The sequence below is a fragment of the Pelophylax lessonae genome (assembly GCF_965119305.1).
Source record: "Pelophylax lessonae genome assembly, chromosome: 1".
Taxonomy (NCBI): Eukaryota; Metazoa; Chordata; class Amphibia; order Anura; family Ranidae; genus Pelophylax; species Pelophylax lessonae.
In genome coordinates, this window is record NC_138768.1 from 86,354,155 (window position 1) to 86,377,837 (window position 23,683).

At 44.1% G+C, this 23,683-nt stretch overlaps 1 protein-coding gene across 1 annotated transcript in view; it reads left to right on the forward strand.

Moving 5' to 3' along the window:
• Nucleotides 1-1,480: 1,480 nt before the first annotated feature.
• Nucleotides 1,481-23,683, forward strand: part of FBXO4 (F-box protein 4) — a 68,438-nt gene continuing 46,235 nt past the window's right edge. The window contains exon 1 of the mRNA XM_082243368.1: nt 1,481-1,739. Coding sequence (XP_082099494.1) covers nt 1,590-1,739 — 150 coding nt within the window. The 5' untranslated portion in view covers nt 1,481-1,589. The remainder of the gene's footprint in view (nt 1,740-23,683) is intronic.

The following is a 23,683-nucleotide window of genomic DNA, read 5'->3' on the forward strand; positions in this document are numbered from 1 at the left end:
GAACAAGCAGGAACTGAAGACAGTTGCAGTAGAGGCCTGGCAGAGCATCACCAGGGATGAAACCCAGCGTCTGGTGATGTCTATGCGTTCCAGACTTCAGGCTGTAATTGACTGCAAAGAATTTGCAACCAAGTATTAAAAAGTGAAAGTTTGATTTATGATTGTTAATCTGTCCTATTACTTTTGGTCCCTTAAAAAGTGGGAGGCACGTATACAAACTGTTGTAATTCCTACACCTTTCACCTGATTTGGATGTAAATACCCTCAAATTAAAGCTTAAAGTCTGCAGTTAAAGCACATCTTGTTTGTTTCATTTCAAATCCATTGTTGGGGTGTATAGAGCCAAAAAGATTAGAATTGTGTCAATGTCCCAATATTTATGGACCTGACTGTACATTCCACGTTAATAATTATGATACAAAAATTAGTGTGTGCTGAGAGAGAGAGAGAGAGAGAGAGAGAGAGAGAGAGAGAGAGAGAGACGCCCTGGAAGTGACGAGCGGGGCCGGTGCCGTCGCATTGATTCCTGGGAGCGATGATGTTCAGCTCCCAGGAATCATCGCGAGACAGGAAGTGACGGCGCGGGCCGCGGCGCTGAGGGAGGAAGTACCCTGAGGTGAGTATTTTCGATCTTCAATTACAAGGTGAGTAAAAAAAAAAAAAAAAGAACCTAACTATCCAATTCCTTTTCAGGTGATGGAGAACTAGCGGACGGGCACAAAAAAAAAAAGATCGATTTTGTGCCCGGAACTCCGCTATAAGGAGCCCGTTGAGGGGTGGGTGGCTTTGGTGAAATATCAGGGGGTCTAAACAGAGAGAAAGGGACTAAGGGCAGAGATTCCTTGTCCCTTTCTCTGCCTCTCCTCAGCTGCACTGGGCAGTGAATGGGTAGCAGGGGGAATCTGTGCTACATGAGGTGATTAGGGTGTGCCCAGGCACATCCGTCACACCCTGTGCACACACCTATGGAACAAAGACATTTATCCCCCCTCTGTTATATAGAAAATAAAACACACATAACAACTCTCCCCTCACTCAATCACTCTGGATGGGGGGGTCAGTGCAGCAGATACAAACATTGAATTTCTGCATCTTCCAATAAAAGAATGGTACAACCTTCTCATGTGCAAAATGTGTTCTCAGAATAAAGAATATTGTGATCATAGATATAATCATAGTGCTCAAATGTGCATCATTTTGTTGTTATGCCAAACTGCTGCCCAGATGGTGAAAATACGCTGATAATTTATATATTTCAAGGTGGTGATAACAGTAATTTTTATAATGATAATAATAGTTATTATTCATATGATTATTATTTATGATGATTTTTAAATATTATTGTTACTATGTTTTGTTCTCATCATTGCTCATTAGGACTCTCCTCTGGGTCTGACAGTTGCTAAGGAAGCCATGGGTTGCTAGGGGCGGGTTACATGGCGCCGGTCACATGACCAGCAGAGAGTCTTCCAGCATGGAATCTCCCTGTGTGATGACGCTGGAAGGTGTGTGTGATGAGGAAGTGCTGTGATCGGCCATGACTGTCAGTGGTGAGCAGTGATCGGATTGTGGAGGGGAGATCGGAGGGGATGGCGGAGGGAGGCAGCGCGGTGTCTGCACTGGAGGCGGCCATCATTCATGGACTCAGACAGCTGAGAGCCCGCTACCTACAGAGAGGGGGGAGAGCGGCGGAGGGGGACACCACCGGGGACACGGACAGTCCTCTCAGCATGCTGCCGGTAAGTGGCCGACAATCCGGGGCTGGGGGGACACTTCAAGGAGGACAAGTCACATCCATGTACTGGTATCCTATGGGGGGGTCTCCATATACACCTACCTGTCATATAATCTCCATATACACCTACCTATCATATAATCTCCATATACACCTACCTATCATATGATCTCCATATACACCTACCTATCATATGATCTCCATATACACCTACCTGTCATATAATCTCCATATACACCTACCTATCATATAATCTCCATATACACCTACCTATCATATGATCTTCATATACACCTACCTGTAATATAATCTCCATATACACCTACCTATCATATGATCTCCATATACACCTACCTATCATATGATCTCCATATACACCTACCTATCATATGATCTCCATATACACCTACCTGTCATATGATCTCCATATACACCTACCTGTAATATGATCTCCATATACACCTACCTGTCATATGATCTCCATATACACCTACCTGTCATATAATCTCCATATACACCTACCTGTAATATGATCTCCATATACACCTACCTGTCATATGATCTCCATATACACCTACCTGTCATATGATCTCCATATACACCTACCTGTCATATGATCTCCATATACACCTACCTGTCATATGATCTCCATATACACCTACCTGTAATATGATCTCCATATACACCTACCTGTCATATGATCTCCATATACACCTACCTGTCATATGATCTCCATATACACCTACCTATCATATATCTCCATATACACCTACCTATCATATATCTCCATATACACCTACCTGTAATATGATCTCCATATACACCTACCTGTCATATCATCTCCATATACACCTACCTGTAATATGATCTCCATATACACCTACCTGTCATATGATCTCCATATACACCTACCTGTAATATGATCTCCATATACACCTACCTGTCATATGATCTCCATATACACCTACCTGTCATATGATCTCCATATACACCTACCTGTAATATGATCTCCATATACACCTACCTGTCATATGATCTCCATATACACCTACCTGTCATATGATCTCCATATACACCTACCTATCATATGATCTCCATATACACCTACCTATCATATGATCTCCATATACACCTACCTGTCATATGATCTCCATATACACCTACCTGTCATATGATCTCCATATACACCTACCTGTAATATGATCTCCATATACACCTACCTGTCATATGATCTCCATATACACCTACCTATCATATATCTCCATATACACCTACCTGTCATATGATCTCCATATACACCTACCTGTAATATGATCTCCATATACACCTACCTGTCATATGATCTCCATATACACCTACCTGTCATATAATCTCCATATACACCTACCTGTCATATGATCTCCATATACACCTACCTGTCATATGATCTCCATATACACCTACCTGTCATATGATCTCCATATACACCTACCTGTCATATGATCTCCATATACACCTACCTGTCATATGATCTCCATATACACCTACCTGTCATATGATCTCCATATACACCTACCTATCATATATCTCCATATACACCTACCTGTAATATGATCTCCATATACACCTACCTGTCATATCATCTCCATATACACCTACCTGTAATATGATCTCCATATACACCTACCTGTCATATGATCTCCATATACACCTACCTGTAATATGATCTCCATATACACCTACCTGTCATATAATCTCCATATACACCTACCTGTCATATGATCTCCATATACACCTACCTGTAATATGATCTCCATATACACCTACCTGTAATATGATCTCCATATACACCTACCTGTCATATGATCTCCATGTACACCTACCTGTCATATAATCTCCATATACACCTACCTGTAATATGATCTCCATATACACCTACCTGTAATATGATCTCCATATACACCTACCTGTCATATAATCTCCATATACACCTACCTGTAATATGATCTCCATATACACCTACCTGTCATATGATCTCCATATACACCTACCTGTCATATGATCTCCATATACACCTACCTGTCATATGATCTCCATATACACCTACCTGTCATATGATCTCCATATACACCTACCTGTAATATGATCTCCATATACACCTACCTGTCATGTACAGTGGGTACGGAAAGTATTCAGACCCCCTTAAATTTTTCACTCTTTGTTATATTGCAGCCATTTGCTAAAATCATTTAGGTTAATTCTTCTTCCTCATGAATGTACACATAGCACCCCATACTGACAGAAAAACACAGAATTGTTGACATTGTTGCAGATTTATTAAAAAAGAAAAACTGAAATATCACCTGGTCCTAAGTATTCAGACCCTTTGCTCAGTATTTAGTAGAAGCCCCCTTTTGATCTAATACAGCCAGGAGTCTTTTTGGGAAAGATGCAACAAGTCTTTCACACCTGGATTTGGGGATCCTCTGCCATTCCTCCTTGCAGATCCTCTCCAGTTCTGTCAGGTTGGATGGTAAACGTTGGTGGACAGCCATTTTTAGGTCTCTCCAGAGATGCTCAATTGGGTTTAAGTCAGGGCTCTGGCTGGGCCATTCAAGAACAGTCACGGAGTTGTTGTGAAGCCACTCCTTCGTTATTTTAGCTGTGTGCTTAGGGTCATTGTCTTGTTGGAAGGTAAACCTTCAGCCCAGTCTGAGGTCCAGAGCACTCTGGAGAAGGTTTTCGTCCAGGATATCCCTGTACTTGGCCGCATTCATCTTTCCCTCGATTACAACCAGTCGTCCTGTCCCTGCAGCTGAAAAACACCCCCACAGCATGATGCTGCCACCACCATGCTTCACTGTTGGGACTGTATTGGACAGGTGATGAGCAGTGCCTGGTTTTCTCCACACATGCCGCTTAGAATTAAGGCCAAAAAGTTCTATTTTGGTCTCATCAGACCAGAGAATCTTATTTCTCACCATCTTGGAGTCCTTCAGGTGTTTTTTAGCAAACTCCATGCAGGCTTTCATGTGTCTTACACTGAGGAGAGGCTTCCGTCGGGCCACTCTGCCATAAAGCCCCGACTGGTGGAGGGCTGCAGTGATGGTTGACTTTCTACAACTTTCTCCCATCTCCTGACTGCATCTCTGGAGCTCAGCCACAGTGATCTTTGGGTTCTTCTTTACCTCTCTCACCAAGGCTCTTCTCCCCCGATAGCTGTCATATGGTCTCCATATACACCTACCTGTCATATAATCTCTATATACACCTACCTGTCCCAGTGTCTCTATTCATACCTTCCTATCCCAGGATCCCCATATATTATCTATCTGTCAAAAGGTCTTCAAGATTGTCTATCCAGCCCTGTGATTTTCCAGATCGTTGCACCCTTCAATATAAAGTTCTGTGTAAGATTATATATCTATCATTGTATCAATGTATATATACACTCACTGGCCACTTTATTAGGTACACCTGCTAAATTGCTTAGTAACACAAATTGCTAATCAGCCAATCACATGGCAGCAAACTCATTGCATTTAGACATCTAGACGTGGTGAAGAGGACTTGCTGAAGTTCAAACTGAGCATCAGAATGGGGAAAAAAGGAGATTTAAGTGACTTTGAACGTGGCATGGTTGTTGATGTCAGACGGGCTGGTCTGAGTATTTCAAAAACTGCTGATCTACTGGGATTTTAACGTAGAACCATCTCCAGGGTTTACAGAGAATGGTCCGGAAAAGAGAAAATATCCAGTGAGTGGCAGTTGTGTGAAAGAAAATGCTGAGAACAGGAAACTGAGGCTACAGTTTGCACAGGCTCACCAAAATTGGACAATAGATGACTGGAAAACCGTTGCCTGGTCTGATAAGTCCCGATTTCAGCTGTGACGTTCAGATGGTAGGGTCAGAATTTGGCGTGATCAACATGAAAGCATGGATCCATCCTGTCTTGTATCAATGGTTCAGGCTGGTGGTGGTGTAATGGTGTGGGGGATATTTTCTTGGCACACTAATGGCTCGTTTCCACTGAGCTTTCTGGTTCGGTTCGGTACGGTACGCTATTTATGCCGTTTCCATTATGAATGGTACCCTAATTCCGAACCGTACCACTTTTTTGGGACCCTTTCGTTGGGGTACCAAGCACATTAGACCCGTACCAACTGGGTGGAGCTACACTCTGCAGAACTTTGATTGGTTGACAGAGAATCGTCTATCACAGCTTTCCTGCTACACCACGTCTATCATGAAAGGGTACTATTGGCAGTGGAAACGCAATGTGTACTGCACTGAACCGAGCCGTACCGTACCGTACCACTCAGTGGAAACGAGGCATTAGTACCAATTGAGCATAGTTTAAACACCACAGCCTACCTGAGTATTATTGCTGACCATGTCCATCCCTTTATGACTACATTGTACCCATCTTCTGATGGCTCCTTCCAGCAGGACAATGCACCATGTCACAAAGCTCAAATCATCTCACCACTGATTTCCTAAACATGACAATGAGGTCACTGTACTCCAATGGCCTCCACAGTCACCGGATCTCATCCAATAGAGCGCCATTGGGATTTGGTGGAATGGGAGATTTGCATAATGGATGTGCAGCCGACAAATCTGCAGCAACTGTGTGATGCTATCATGTCACTATGGACCAAAATCTCTGATGAATGTTTCCAACGCCTTGTAGAATCTATGCCATGAAGAATGAGGGCAGTTTTGAAGGAAAAAAGGGGTCCAATCCGGTACTAGCAAGGTGTACCTAATAAAGTGGCCGGTGAGTGTATATTCATACACATTGTATCCACCAATAGATAACTGAAATTATTTACACTTGTACGACTCCAAAGTTGTGTGACTTTGAATGGGTGTGACTTGGATGCGACTTTGGCTTTGAACAATGAAAATGGACAACTGTTGCACAACTGTCCCATGTATAAGGCAGGCCATAGATGGTGCAAATTTGGTTGCAGGAAAGAAATTTGCACGATTCCCTCATCAACACAGATGGTGCTGACAGAGGAATCCCTCCTGTCCAGACGTTGTGTTCAGCCAAATGGATTCCTTCATCCACATAAGCAAGGTAGATAGAGGAATTCTCTCTGCTGAGACATTGTATTCTGAGAGCCGGACTCCTCCATGGTGAAGAAAAGTTCAACAGATGGTGATCTAGTGATAGACTTCTGTCAAATGGGGACAACCTTTTACATAGATCATAATTCAGCCGGTCCTGCTAGTGGTCTCATGTACAATGCAGGAACCAATAGTCCTGTATTGTACATGGGGGCACCAAGGGCCCGCCCACAACCCAGAGCATCCAATAAAAGAGCACCAGTGGGTGGGGGGAGCGAGGAAGCGATATTTTAACTACTTACCGCCCGCCCACCATCAAATGACGGCGGAGCGGTGCGGCTCTCGTTCTGAGAAGACGTCATATGACAGCACCCCTGAACGGCCTCTCTTGCATGCCCGCGAGGGCGCACAGTGCGGCGATTGTGGCTGTGCCGCGCTGCTAGGACACGGCGCAAACCCGATCTGAAGTGACGTTTATCGGCTGTCCTCGCCTCACATTGTCAGAGTGTGTGGCGAGGAGAGCCGATCAGCGGCTCCTCCTCAAAGGGCAGTCTAGGACAGGTAATCAGGTCACTGATTACAGAAAAGTTAAAAAACAGTGCCCACAATCAGTGCCCATAGTGCTGCCAGTCAGTGCCAATCAGTGCCTGCTCATCTGTGCTGCCCATCAGTGCCACCTATCGGTGCGGCATATTAGTACCTCCTCATCAGTGCCACATCTTTAGTGCCCATAAGTGCCACCTCATCGGTGCACATCAGTGAAGGAGAAAAAATACTTATTTTCAAAATTTAGTGACCGAAAATAAGAAAGTTTTTTTTAATTTAAAAAAAAAAAAAAATTTTGAATAAGAAATAAAAAAAACTCATTAAATACCACCAAAAGAAAGCTCTATTTGTGTAATAAAAAATAATAAAAATGTCATATGGGTACAGTGTAACATGACCGCGCAATTGTCATTCAAAGTGTGACAGCGCTGAAAGCTGAAAATTGGCCTGGGCAGGAATGGGGTAAAAGTGTCCGGTATTGAAGTGGTTAATGACCTTTTCTCTCCTCGCCTTCCAGGACGGCCCAACATGAGAGATGATAGGCTCCTCCCCTGCTGTGTTTCCTTGACTGTTTGGGACTAATACCAGCATTAAGCAATCCTTGGCAAGTGCCCATATGTTCCCTCAGCGGGACCTGTAGCCAAAAAATTTACTGTGAACAGGAAGAGTGATCTGGTGGTGGTTTCCTCTTCTCCTGTAAATTCCCCAGATGGGATATTAAAGCGGTAGTATCCCGCTTTTTGACACTTTTACCTACAGGTAAGCCTATAATAAGGCTTACCTGTAGGTACAAATAATATCTCCTAAACCAGCACGGTTTTGGAGATATTTACAGTGCATGCAGCCGCTTGCGCGATGCATACTAGCTCATTATGCCTTTGTCTTGCAAGTTTTTATTTTTTTATTTTTTTTTTTTTAAAGGGTTTACAACTGCTTTAAGCTAGAGCCATGCTCCCCATGGGGGAGCATGTAGCTGGCTTACTATGAGCAGGAAGAGCGATTTGGTGGTGGTCTCCTCTTCCCCTGCGAAATCCCCAGATAGGATATTAAGCTAGCTGATAAGGTCTCAGGTTTAGTATAAACACTTTCAGTTTGTATGCAATCTGGCAGGCCTTTGCACTGCATGAGAAAGATAAAAATGGAGGAAATCTAGCCACAAATAGTGGGTATTCAGCTAAGAGTCCTCTTTCCCAGTGGATAGTAAAGCCATGCTTCCCTCAGCGGAGCATGTAGCCGACTTAATATGAGCAGGAAGAGCGATCTGGTGTTGGTTTTCTCTTCCCTTGTGAAATTCCCAGATGGGATATTAAGCTGGCTGGTAAAGAGGCCTCAGGTTTAATGTAAGATTCCCCCTTCCATGTGTTCAGGAGGACAGTAAGCAAACCTGGGGCCGTGGTAATCCTAGGGAGTTCCTAATTACACCAAAGACTGCAGCTGGACCTTTGCCAAAAAAGCTTCCTGATTAAGGTGTACGTTTAGTAACCGGTGTTAATTCTTTTATTATCACCGTTCTCCTAACACGCTCTAACACCGCCAATTTTTACACCGGCTGTGAGGTAAAACCGTGTTGTGTTGACTCCAGCTCGGTGATAAGCGGTGTTAGCTAGCAGCGTGTTAGCACCGTGTTAGAGAGCGGGGAAGCTTTATCTAGCTGCACAGCATACATCCTGTGTGAGAAAACCTATGATCCACAGTAAAGGAACATTGAATGTTTCTCAGAGCTGTTGAAAAATAAAAATAAACACATGTTAAAGCCTATACACACCCTGACTAATATTCTAAAGTATAAATTTACATATATTATTTCCCTAAAACGTCTTTCAGGACAGCACCTTAGAGAGATGGCTCCTCCCTCTCCTCATTAGGAAACACCCCATCCACCAGATTTTAAAAGGAGGCTTCTCCCACCATTCATCAGTTTTTGTGTTTCCTCCGACCGAGGAACATCTCTGTGGGGAGCTGGGCTCTTAAGGTACTATCCTGAGAGACCAGGCTTCCTACGTCCACCTACCCTTTTTTGGAGACGATTGCTTCTCCCATTCACGCGACCGACTGCAGTGCATGGGCTCCTTCTTCCTCTTCAGTGCTCCAGGCTGAGTCAGGACCCCGCAGAGCACAGCCCTGGGAAGGCATCTTGAAGGAGCGGAACGATTTTTCTTAGGCTGCCGCCTTTTTTTTTTTTCAAATTTGCAGCCATTTCTCCGGATCGAGTGACGCTCGTCCGGACCGGAAGTGAGGTTCCCGGAAAGGGCAGCGTTCTGCAGGGGGCATTTGGCGTCATTTCCGCCGGACGCAGAGGAAGAAGGGAGGAGCAAGCTGGTGCCTTATTCCGGATCCGGTCCAGTGCAGGTGCGCTTTGGTCTCTGGAACCGGTACCGAAGCCACGGTTGATACCGCTGCCCAGCGATGGAAGCTTCTTCAGCGAGTGGGACAGGCACAGGCACCAGTAAGGCCCAGGTAAGGGGTATCTTTATATGGCCTATCTTACGGTGGGGTCTCTCTCCATCCCTTTTATCTTTCCCCCCGGTGGCTGGGGGCCTGTCAGGGCACATGGGACTTCCCTTAAAATGTCTTTCTGTGCACCTTGGTGACCCTGAGAATCAGGCTGACTCTTAAGAAGCATGTGTATGTTTTCCCATTCATGTCTTCCAGGCTAAAAGCTCTGAAATTGTTTCCAAGAGAAAGTGTCCTTCATGCAAAGCAAAGTTGTCGGAAAGCTGGAAAAAGACACTTTGCCAGGGGTGTATTGATGCACTAGTAAAGGAAGAAGCATCTGCAGTTTGTGGCGACCTAGTCGCATCTGTGAGGAAGGAATTGGATGCTACCATCCAATCTTTTCGGTCATCCCTACAGGATCCTGCCCTGAGTCAGCCATCAGCCTCACTGTCCTCTCAGGGTTCACAATTGGTTCCTTCGATGGGGACAGAAGGGGTTCCTTCCACCCAAGGAGATAATTCCCCTTCACATTCCAAAGAGGATTCAGAGGAAGAAGAGGAGGGAGGGGCACAAAGTAGGCCCACTAAATACAAACTATCCTTCGAGCAAGTGGATGGTCTCCTGAGGGCAGTTTACATCACCCTGGGTCTAGAGGAGGAAAAGAAGGAACTGTCCCTGCATGATAAAATGTATGCAGGCTTGGAAGAGCCTAAGGGCCGTATCTTCCCAGTGCATCAGACCATCTCAGATGCAATAAAACATGAGTGGGCTGATCCGGAAAAGAAAACCTTCTTCCCTAAAGCCTTTAAAAGGCGATTTCCTTTTGATGAGGACCCAGGAGCTCCCTGGAATAAGATGCCAAAGATTGATGCAGCCTTCTCCCAGGTTTCTAGGTCGACAGACCTAGCATTTGAAGACATGGGAGTCCTGAGGGATCCCATGGATAAGAAGATGGACCAGCAACTTAAGAGATCCTGGCAATCCATCATGGGGAGTCTGAAGCCTGCCATGGCAGTAACCTGTGTGTCCAGGAATCTGGAATACTGGCTTAGCCAGCTAAAAGCACACATCACAGCAGACTCACCTAAACAGGAAATTTTGGATTCCTTCTCCACGCTCTCCACGGCCATAGCCTTCATTGCTGATGCTTCAGCAGAGTCAGTGAAGATGACAGCAAGATCTGCAGCTTTATCCAACTCAGCCAGAAGGGCTCTTTGGTTAAAGACATGGCCTGGGGATACGGCTTCTAAAAATAAGCTGTGTGGACTTCCTTTTCAAGGGGATCTACTATTCGGGCCTGGGCTAGACTCTGTTCTAGATAGAACAGCAGACAAAAAGAAGTCTTTTCCTGTGAAGAAGAAACAGGCAGCAAAGAAGCTTTTTCGACCTCAAAAAGCTCAGCAAAATAGCAGACCCCAGGAGAAGAGAAGAAACTGGTCGACACAAAAACCCAAAGGGAAAGGAGGTGTTCTCTTCCATCCTCCTGTGTCAACCAACAAAACACAATGACAAGACATTGCCGGTGGGAGGAAGATTGAGGGAATTCCTCCCCTATTGGGCAGCCATAACAGAAAATCAATACATTCTGGATATGCTGTCCCAAGGCTACAACATAGAGTTTTCAGAGACGCCACCCGAAAGGTTCTTTGTCACAAACCTCCCAAGAGATGCAGAAAAAGCCCTGGCTATGATGGACCTGTTAAAGGACCTGAGGCGACAGGGAGTTGTCTGTCCAGTTCCAGTGGAGGAACAACATCAGGGATTCTATTCCCACATATTTTTGATAAAGAAACCATCGGGGGATTTTCATCTTATACTGAATCTGAAACCATTAAACAGGTCAGTTCTGTACAAAAAGTTTCGAATGGACTCAATTCTTACAGTCAGAACCCTGTTAACAAAAGGATGCTTCATGGCATCAATCGACTTAAGGGATGCTTACCTGCATATCCCTATTGCCCCTCGCTCACAGAGATTTCTAAGGTTGGCAGTAAATCTGGGAAAGGAAATGCTCCATATCCAATTCAAAGCACTCCCTTTCGGGCTATCATCATCCCCTCGTATCTTTACGAAGGTAATGGCAGAGTGTTTAGCTCCCCTCCGCCTTCAGGGAATCTCTGTAGTGCCTTACCTGGACGACCTGCTTTTCTTTGCCCCATCAAAGGAAAAACTTCAAGAGGACCTGCACAAGGCAAGAGGTCATCTAGAAGCTCTGGGATGGATAGTGAACATCAAGAAATCGAATCTCACACCGGCTCAGCGGGTTCAGTTCCTAGGGTTTCAGTTATGCTCTGTGGAACAAAGAATCTTCCTACCAGAAGACAAACAGGTCAAAATACAGAATTTGGTAGCAAGACTACAAACAAATCAGTGGTGGTCGATCAGAGAGATCATGTCAGTCCTTGGAAACCTGACTGCATCAATTCCAGCTGTCCAATGGGCAAGGCTGCATTTTCGGCCACTCCAATATTTCCTCCTCAGAATCTGGGATCACAATCCAGAGACTTTGGACTTAAAGGTAAAAATCCCCACCAAGGTCAAGAGGTCCCTTTGGGGGTGGAGAAATCAGATAACCTTGTCCCAGGGTTTGGCCTGGTGCTTCCCAGCAGACCAGAGGTTAAAAACGGATGCCAGCAGTTGGGGGTGGGGAGCCCACTGGAACCAAAACCTGGCACAGGGGGTTTGGTCTCAGACCGAGACAAGGAAATCCTCAAATTGGAAGGAGTTAAAGGCAGTCGGCCTAGCTCTAGCTGCCTTCTCTCAAAATCTTCAGGGGACTCATGTTCAAGTCCTTTCAGACAATGCCACTACGGTGGCATATCTAAACAAGCAAGGGGGCACAAGAAGCAAACCCCTACAGCTGTTGGCAACGGAAATTCTGCAATGGGCGGAAAGGCAGTTACATTCCTTGTCAGCAATCCACCTAAAAGGTACACTAAACAGTGTGGCGGATTATTTAAGCAGGCAGAAGATCCGAGAAGCAGAATGGAGCTTAAACCCAGAAGTCTTTATGTTGATAACCAAGACTTGGGGAAAGCCAGAGGTGGATCTGTTTGCAACGAAAGAAAACGCAAAACTTCCACTTTACTTCTCACTCCACAGAAACGAAAACTCTCTGGGAGTAGATTCCCTGGCACATCCCTGGAGGTTCAGGTTGGGGTATGCCTTCCCCCCCCTTCCAGCTCATTCCGTTGGTATTGAGAAAAATCCAAACGGAAAGAGCCTCAGTGATCCTGATCACTCCTTATTGGCCCAAAAGGGTTTGGTTTTCGACTGTCCTTCAACTATCAGTCAAACCTGCTTTTCAGCTCCCTCTTCGTCAAGACCTACTGCTTAAAGGTCCAGTCTATCATCCAGAAGTGGAAAAGCTAAAGCTCACCGCCTGGTATCTGAGGAGCAACTGCTGAAAAGGAAAGGATTTTCAGATGCATTAATTGCTACTCTACTTTCCAGTAGGAAAAAAGTCACAAGGAATATATATGCAAAAGTTTGGAGGACATATAATACCTGGTGTGAATCGAAAGATCAAAAATTGGACAGTATTACTTCAATTTTGGAGTTCCTACAGGAGGGCGCAGAAAAAGGTTTGGCAGTAAGTACCCTCAAGGTACAAGTTACAGCCCTGGGGGTATTCTTGGAAAGGCCCATTTCTTCAGAATCTTTAATCATCAGATTCTTCAGGGCCCTTACCCGCTCCAGACCAGTGCCTATTAGAAGCTTCCCCAAATGGGACTTGTCGGTGGTCCTTCAGGCCTTCACAAAGGAACCTTTTGAACCACTAGAAACGGTTACACTAAAAAACCTTACCCTCAAGACAGTCTTCTTGGTGGCAATAACATCAGCAAGAAGAATCAGTGAATTACATGCTTTATCAGCTATCGAACCTTTCTTGTCCATATATCCAGATAGGATAATTCTCAAGACGGATCCAGGGTTTCTCCCAAAAGTAGCTTCAACGAGAAACCGCTCACAAGAAATTGTTACCTACCTTCTGTCCTAATCCATCAGGAGATAAGGAGAAAAGCTTTCACTACCTAGATGTAAGAAGGGTTCTTATACACTACTTGGAGGTTACTAAAGAGTTTAGATCATCAAACTCTCTTTTTGTTCTTTTCTCTGGCAACAAAAAAGGTCGCCAGGCATCAAAAGGATCAATAGCCAGATGGCTCAGATCCGCTATTTCAGAGGCTTACTCCCAAATGAAATTGTCTCCCCCACAGGGGATCAGAGCTCACTCTACTAGAGCGCTAGCCACTACATGGGCAGAGAAAGCTGGTGCCACTCCAGATCAGATCTGCAAAGGGGCTACGTGGTCAAGCTACTTTACATTTGCAAGACACTATAGGTTGGACCTTTTGGCAGCTGAAGATCAGGCTTTTGGCAGAAAGGTCCTGCAAGCTGTGGTCCCTCCCTAAATTGAGTAAGTCTCGATAATCCTCTATAAGGTGCTGTCCTGAAAGACGTTTTAGGGAAAATTCAAGTTAGACTTACCGGTAACTTGTTTTCCAATAGTCTTTCAGGACAGCAGGAGGATCCCGCCCTATTGTATAAAATGTATTGCTGTGATTAACCATATCTGTTTATGTGTTCCAGCATGGGCCGGAGGTACTCTTCTACAAACTGATGAATGGTGGGAGAAGCCTCCTTTTAAAATCTGGTGGATGGGGTGTTTCCTGATGAGGAGAGGGAGGAGCCATCTCTCTAAGGTGCTGTCCTGAAAGACTATTGGAAAACAAGTTACCGGTAAGTCTAACTTGAATTTTTTTTTTAAACTACTATTCCTCCACCATCCTCCATCCTAAAGGATCATAAGTTAATCCTTAGAACTGAGTAATGGGATTAAAATATAGCCAATAAAAAAACATATACACGCCTTTTATTAAAATAATAAAGATCTTTTTTAATATTACCCTGCCACCCCTCTCACCTTAGCTAACTGCATTCATTTCCAGACACATTATTTTTTTCTCTTTTAGGGCTGGTTCACACGATGCCCACACATGAATCGCACAGAAATATTCTGTGCATTCCTATGCGATTAAGACTGCATGCAAAATGTACTCCATTTGCGATTTGCAGTGGGTGTCAATAGAAAGTTAATGACACCCCAAATGCAGGTTGCAAACGCATTGCATTTTCCCACACCCGCCCACACTGGACTGCATGGTACAAAAGATCTGATTACAGTGCAGTTTAAAAAGTAGTGACATTTGGTGCAGCATGGTGTGATTTTTTTTTTTTTTTTTTTTTTTTTTAGCCCATTCAAAACAAATTGGCTGAAATCGCACTGCATAGAACCACATGTAAATCGCACAGGAATGCACAGCTCATTTCTGTGCGATGCATGTGTAGGCATAGTATGAACCGGCCTTAAATGGGCTAAAATCGCACTACGCTGCACCAAAAGTAGTGCATGCACTACTTTTTAAACCGCACTGTAACCAGATCGCATGGTACAAAAGTACTATGCGATCCAGTGCGGGCAAACACACTGCATTTCCAACCTGCATTTGGGGTGTCATTACCTTTTTATTGACACCCACTGCAAATCACAAATGGAATGCATTTTGCATGCCGTCTGATCGCACAGTGCATTTCTGTGTGATTCATGTGCTGGCGTGGTGTGAATCGGCCCTTAGAAAAAGTACATATCAATCCTACGTGTCAGCTGCCAAGCATCAGACATACTAAGGCATACATTAATATATATATTTTTTTTCAACCACCAAGTTAAACAAAAAAATGACTTGATTCGCACATTCCATTTATGTGGACAGGGGAATCATTTCCACTGAGCTATTGTGGTCTGACCACAGGGATACTTCCCCTCTGTCAGAATACTGATCAGTACTGCAGGCTATAGCTGGCAGCACTAATTGATCGGGGAAAACCCCGACAGGCTGGTTGTACAGAAGTCCATCTACCACTCAACTTCTGTACAACCAGCCTGCCCATACATTGATGGAATTTCAGTTGGTCCGTGCTGAACCAGCCAAATTTCCGTCCATGTATGACTGGCTTAAGATAGTGGTCTCATGCAGTAAGAAATATGCACCTCTCTGTCATTGAGGTCTACTGCTCTCCTTTCTCAGCACAGATGTCCCCTCTGCTCTGCCATTATATATGCATGATATGTGAGTGCTGCAGACACAGGGTTCTAGATTAACACATACCCGGCAGTCTACAATAGTGTTGTCCTGAAGCACTTACTGACCACAATGAGCAGGGAAATTCCTCTTCTACACTGAAAAAAAAGGCCTTAACCACTTGCCGCATTCTAACGTACTGGTACGTCGGTAAACTTTGCGGGGTTATACCGGGATGATGCCTCTAGCTAGTACCGTGGTTTGAAGCCGACGGTCGGCTTTCCGTCGGTAACGACTCGGGAGCCGCTCGATCGTTACCCGGGGGGGCGGGAGGGGACGTCCCCCCCCCCCTCCCGCCGCCTTCCGTGGCTTTGCTCGGGGCTCCCGTCCCACCGGGAGCCCCGAGCACCCAGCCGGCAGTCCGCCGGCTGGATGGAGTCCCGATGAATGCCGGAAACGGCATCGATCGGGTCTCCGATGACGTAACCCGGAGGCGGCGTCCATGACGTCACTTCCGGGTTCCTGTGCTGCAAAAGGCAGCATATTTGAAAAACGGCTGTATGCAAAAATGCAGTTTTTGGCGTTTTGCATACAGGGAAGTGTAGTGGAGGGGTCTAGGGTCTTTTAGACCCTCGATCCCTCCATAAAGTGTACCTGTCACTACATATTGGTGTCACAAGGGATGTTTACATTGCTTGTGACAGCAATAAAAGTGATCAGATTTTTTTTTTTTCAAAAAACGTGTAATAAAGTTAAAAAAATAAATAAAAAAAAATAGAAAAAAAAAAAAAATTTAGCCGCCCCCGTCACCGTTAGCTGGCGCACAAAAAGAAAACGTATACGCAAGTCGAGCCGCGAATGAAATCGCTGTTCAAACCCCACATGTGAGGTATTGCCGCGATCGCCAGAGTGTGGGCAATAATTTAAAAATAAGAGCTACACTCTAAACTGGTAACCGTTAAATACATTTAAAGCGTCGCAGATTGAGATCTCTATTGACCGTAGTTTGTCGCCATCCCACGGGGGGGCGCAATTTTAAACCGTAACATGTTGGGTATCTATTTACTCGGCGTGACATCATCTTTCAAAATATACAAAAAAAATGGGCTAACTTTACTGTTTAGTATTTTTTAAATGCAGTGAAATGTGATTTTTCAAATTGTTTCCAAAAAAATGGCGTTTTAAAGACCGCTGCGCAAATACCGCGTGACAAAAAATTTTGCAATGACCGACAATTTATTCTCCAGAGTCTTTGCTAAAAAAATATATATGTTTGGGGGTTCTAAGTAGTTTTCTAGGAAAAAATACTGGTTTTAACTTGTAAACAAAGTGTCCGAAATAGGGCTGGGGCTTAAGTGGTTAACACCTGGTCTGACTAGGTGTTAAATTCAGGAGATTTAACACCAAGTTTACACTGGTTTTAGGACTCTTCTGAGCTAACACGGGTTACTAAACAGGTACATTCCTATACTAACACTGTTGTTATCACAGAGACAACACTGTATGGTGAAGAGATGTGATATTTGGTTCCTACCTTAGTTAACACGGTTTACTAAACACGTCTTAGGAAATTATCACCTTGATTCTCTGTGATAAAGCCTAACACCACTTAACACCCATTTAACACCGGTTACTAAACGTACACCTTAATCAGAAAGTGCTGTGAGGTTTTTAACTCTGAGAAGGGTGTGGCACTGTATGGACTCTTTCGGTTTGTATGCAGTCAGGCAAATCCTTGCACTGCATGGAGAAGATAAATCTGAAAGTAATCTAAAGGCCCGTACACACGTACCGATCGTCGGCATACAAACGTCGGTGGACGAAGGATCTGCCGATTGTACGCGTGTTAGTATGGTGCCTCCGACAGATGTCTGCGCACAATCCGCGGACAAAAGTCTTTCGTGCAAACATGAAAATATTTGTATGCCGACACCAGAACGGACGATTGTTCGCCTGTCAGTACACAATTCGGCCGACAGACCGCAGATTTGCAAGACTGGGCATGCTCAGAAAATAGAAAACACAGGGAAAGTTAACCATTACATGACATCACTTCTGCAGTCGGCGGACAAAATTCTTGTGCTGTCCTTGTGCTGTCTTTGCACTTTTCAGCAGACACCGACATCCCGGGGAGAAAAGAGGAACATTTGTAAGCCGACCATCGGTACGTGTGTACGGGGCTTAACAGAGAGGGTTGTATTGTGTGTATCCAGCCTTAGAATTCTTATAGGCTACTGCTACCACTAAGCAAGCTACTCCTTCCTAAGGGATTAAAAACAGACTTGGCTTTGGTGTGTAAGGCTACATTTACACTGGTACTAAGCCAAAAGTCATGCGACTGGCAGTGCGACTTGGATACGCCTTTTTATGTATGCAATTTTTTGATCTAATATTGCAGTTTCTGACTAGAGGGCATGTCAGGCTGGTGCAGGCACCTTTTATTGTTAAGAGTTGCTGCAGCCTTAAGTCGCACAGGACCAGGGAAGGTCGCATGACAAGTCGCACCAGTAGAACAAAACTTAAGGGGTGGGACCCCTAGTGTTTGACCTACTACCCATCCTGGGTCAAACTAGATGCATTACTGTCTGTAACTCTAGTTGATAAATTATTAAGTACAAAAATCTCTGTACAAACCGCTATATATATGGTGGTTTGTCCAGTCTCTTAAGGGGCTGATTGCCTTCAAACAAAAGGTTATGTCCATCCTTTCTTCATGTGAAGAGACTGAAGTAATTGATCTCCAGACCTGTGCTCGTTAAGATCTCACACGCAAAAAAAAAAAAAAAACTTGACTTTTTGCATGGTTTGGTGGCTTACAATGCGAAAGCTCATTGGTGTCTTTGAAGTGTTTTGTGGTCGACTATCAAAAACACGCAGCCTTGGTTCTGTCTTTTTGTCTGTCTAGTTCGACTATATGGTATCTTTTCTACTAAAAATGCTCCACATGGAAAATTGGGGATGTCTGCGGTTAAAACCTATTACACCTTTTTTTTTTTCTTCAGCATATCAGAAATGCACTACATTGTTGGTATCAACATTTCTGTTGGTTACTTGGTGGTAACCTGACTATTAAGTCAGAAATGCACAAGGGCCAGAGTCAGGTCTACTATAACTGCTACAAAAAAAGGAGCGACTTTAAAGCGATTGTTAGTAACCTCGGCGACACGGCAGTACTTGATTACTATTCAGAAATACGTAACCGTATGTTTGGAAGTGGCTTTTCAAAGTATCATTTCGGACAGTACATAAACTCTGGAGGTTTATGGTAACATTTCAGTCACACGGCTATACCATGTGACCATTTAGAAATGCACGGCATAAAAGACACAATATTGCAAATTTTGTTGTAACTTTTGTTGCCTGCCTAGTACATGCCTATACCATGTTACCATGCAAATCGCACACCATTCAAATATGGATAGTCAAGCTGTACCTGGTTGCTAATCTGATATATACAACTTTGTTGTTAACAGTGTTTTGCCACCATATGACTACATCTGGTGGCCAAGTATAAACGCACAACAGGGACATGGCTAGTGTCCTGGGTACCCTGTTGACTATCAAAAAATCCACGACGTGGATGTATAGTGGTGTTCGGACATATAACTATACCTTGTTGTTCATCAGAAATGAGAAAACTTAAGTTTGTATTCCTTCTGGTATGTTGGTTATATGAAGGTACCTGGTCAGGTATCGGCAATACGCAACATGGGAGTTGGTGTCCTTTCTGTCCTTATATGGACTTATGAAGTTAATGTTGTGTCCTGCCTAGGCCTGCACGATATTGGAAAAAAAATATATTGCGATATTTTTTTTCCAACTATATATATTGCGATATTGTGGGACCCGTCCTTTATATGGAGAAATTTAAAGGAGGTTGGCTGCAGCCCACTTCAGAATATAACCCTGGAAGGGGTTATATAATAGATTATAAAAAGGAAGAGGAAGTGATTGGTGCTGCCAGTATATATGTGAAATACAATAAATAATCTATATTGACATGGTGTGTATACAAAAAGGGAAAAGTAGATGTATGTATGTATGTATGTATGTATATGTAGAGGAAAATAAATTATTAATATATAAATATATAAATCACCTCTGAATTATTAATAATTTATTTTCCTCTACATATACATACATCTACTTTTCCCTTTTTGTATACACACCATGTCAATATAGATTATTTATTGTATTTCACATATATACTGCTACTGGCAGTGGTGGTAGGAGGCTGGAGCGGTGGATTAGAAAGGAGCACAGCCGCATACATTACATTACTCACTCGTGCAGGCTGCAGCCCGCCCCACACGTTCAGTGAGTCTCACTCTCCGCCCTAGTTTTCTCAATGGCACATTCAGGGAGCCAATCACGCCGTGAGTAGCGGCACAGCGAACCAATCAGGTGTGCAGGCACGCGTGATTGGTTAGCTGTGCAGCTGCTCATGGCGTGATTGGTTGCCTGAATGTGCCATTGAAAAAACTAGGGCGGAGAGTGAGACTCACTGAACGTGTGGGGCGGGCTGCAGCCTGCAGTGGATTGGATGTGTGAGTTCTCCTCCGAGTCCCTGCCTAACACGGAAGTCTGCGAGTCCTCCTCCGAGTCCCTCCCCCTGCCTATGCAAATATCGTGACCTCGGTGATATGAATATCGCCTACGGCCACAGTACGATAGTCGATATCATATCGACTATCGTTCAGCCCTAGTCCTGCCTGATCTAGTCTATCTAGCGGCGCCTCAGATATACGCATGTATGTCTACATCCTTTTTTTTCTCTGGGGTAGTGGGTCAGTAACGCACAATCGGTAATCTTCTATACGTGTGATATTATTTGTACATATATCACCTGCCCAAGGTAACCTCTTCCTTTACAGGAAGCAAGTAAGATTTTTACCATGCTTGGGTGGTAACCCTAAGAATGCAAGATAAATGGAATTTCACGGATTAGATGTGAGGAGCCGCCTCCTCAATTAATTATGGAGGACCAGGGGATTTGGGAGATCCAATCAACCGCTGACCCTCTACCCTGGACCAATAGGACTGCGGGCCTAAAAGCTTTCAGTCCCTGGGTGGTTTGGATAAGCCATTAACATGGCTTATGAAGTTTCAGGTGCTCCGGCATTAGCAAGCTAAAAGCACATTCGACAAGAAGCCCTAAAAACATCCTGGGCCGAAAAAGCTGGAGCATCTGGAGAACAGATCCGCAATACGGCCACCTGGTCCAGACATAGCAAGGCTCTGAAGAATTACCGTGTAGAAGAACTGTCTCAACTAGACCTAGCCTTTGGCTGGAAGGTCTTACAGGCAGTGGTCCCACCCTAAAGTAGGCCTATGGGTAATCTAGTATCCTCTCATGTTGGGCCGTCCTGGAAGGCGAGGAGAGAAAACTTACCGTTAGTTTACCGGTAACGGCTTTTCTACTGAGCCTTCCAGGACGGCCAGCCTACCCGCCCTGTTAAAAGGGTGCAAGTAAGAGTAAACTTAGGTGGTAAGTACCTATAGAATGTTTGGAACACTTCCCTCGAAAATGGTTGTGGAAGATACTTTTTTACAACTGAGGGACAGAGGGAAGGGTGGGGCCTTATAACAACTGTTAATTGATTGTGTTTCCTGTGGGGAGGAGCCTATCATCTCATGTTGGGCCGTCCTGGAAGGCTCAGTAGAAAAGCCGTTACCGGCAAACTAACGGTAAGTTTTCCTCTATCCCAGAGCTAATGGGGGCATATAAACCCTTGCAGTGTGTGGAAGACCCACTGCAAGGGAATTGTTTTCCATCCTGAAGTTCAGCTTCAAAGTTTGTCATTTTTTTATTTAACTTTTTTTTTTTTTTTTTACCCCATCAGGGAGCTTTTCTCTCACTTCCTGTCTATGTGACACCAATGCAAGAAATATGTGGTACAGTTGTCATCAGGACATGACAACCTGGTCAGATGCTAGAACATTTCCTCACTCCACTGGAAAAGAGTCGTAGAGAGGAAGAAGCACTACTCTCATTCATTCATTCATTCATTCATTCATTCGTTTCTGTATGTAAATCTCAGCGTGAACTTTTGTGTTCTGTAAGCAACAAGCTTTTTCATCAGAGTAGATAAGGATAGCCTAAGAAAAACGTGAAAAGGTGTCTAAGGGTCCACCTGCTGGCAGTACATTCAGAAGTGCAAGACATTCATATGCAGTATTTGATTTTTTTACCTGAATTAAAATAGTTTTACAATAACGTTTTTCATCTTGACCATAATAAAGAAAAAAAAAAAAAAACACGCAAAAGTGCTATATACCACCATAAGGTTTTTTAAGCTGAATTGGTCTATAAATGTAGGTGCCCCCTCCTAAAATGCTTGTTTTAGTTTCAAGAGGCTTTGATAGAGAGGAATACTTACTTTACTCCATGGTTCTATGGCAGCTGGCACTCTGTTTCTTCTCTCCCTCCCCAGGATGTGGACAGGACTTCCACATCACAGACAATGCAGAATCCCTGGTGATGATGGTATCACTGGTGGCTGCTGGTCCTGGATTTTACATGATAATGTCAGAGGAGAGGTGACATGACTGGGGAAGGGGAATACATTCAGGGGGCTGATGTCCACTACAAGAACCATTGCTGAAAAAGCCTGCAGGACCATGTAGTAAGGGAAGTATTTTCTGTAAACTAAACAAGCATTGTATCCTGTATATACATCAGGTATAGAAAAGAACCCCCCCCCCCCCCATTAAAATCACATTTTGTAGCCAGAAATGAAGACGGACACCGTTTTTGTTTTATCCAGCTGTATTTACTCAGTGCAACTTATAACATCCAAGTGAAAGCTATAAGACCCCGTTCACACTGGGGCGACTTGTCAGACGACCTGGTCACCTGACAAGTAGTCCTGGGTCGCCTGTAATAGATTAGCACAGGACCCGTTCTAATAGGAGCGACACAAGTCGCTCCGAATTGGAAAAAGGGTCCTGTGCTACTTTGGGGCGAGCTGCATTGACTTCAATGATCTGAACTCCGTGCATGCTGCTCGAGGTCGCAGGTCGCCCCGGAAAGTCTGGTCGCGCCTATGTGAACCGGCTCTAACACCAACATGTCAGAAAAACAAAATTAAAAACAAACACAAGTTGGAAAAATAATTAACTTGTGTCAATATTTTAAAGAGTCGCCTTTAGAGCCGGTTCACACTGCCGCAACCTCTTAAGTCGCCTCATAAGGGGCGACTTGTTAGCACGACTTTTAGCGTGACTTCAGCACGACTTCAGCGCGTATTCAGCGTGACTTGTATGATAGACGACTTTGTACGACTTTGTATTTGGCCAATCAGAATATGATGGCTCTGGGTCATGCTCAATCACACAAAAAAAAGTTCTTAAAAATTGTCGTTTTTGATAGAGAGCCAATTATTGAAAAAATTATTGAAAAAAAAAAAAAGATTTCTGTAGCATGCCCAGAACCAGGAAAAAAAGATCATTTTTGTTATAATTATTAATAGAGCAGTGTAGTGGCTTCTCTCCACCTGGGCGTTTTTGTTGCTGGCATTTATCGGGCATTTTTTGGGCATCTTTGGAGGCATGCCTGCCTCCAAAGACGCCCAAAAAATGCCCGATAAATGCCTGCAACAAAAACGCCCAGGTGGAGAGAAGCCATATGCCTGTGCTACTAAAAATTCTAAGAAAAATGATCTTTTTTTCTGGTTCTGGACATGCTACAGAGCTGAAACTTCACAGGTACACGTTTTAGACCCCCCCAGACACTAAATCTAAAAAAAGTCATTTCTGCCTCAAAAAATGCCCGATAAATGCCTGCAACAAAAACGCCCAGGTGGAGAGGAGCCCTATGCCTGT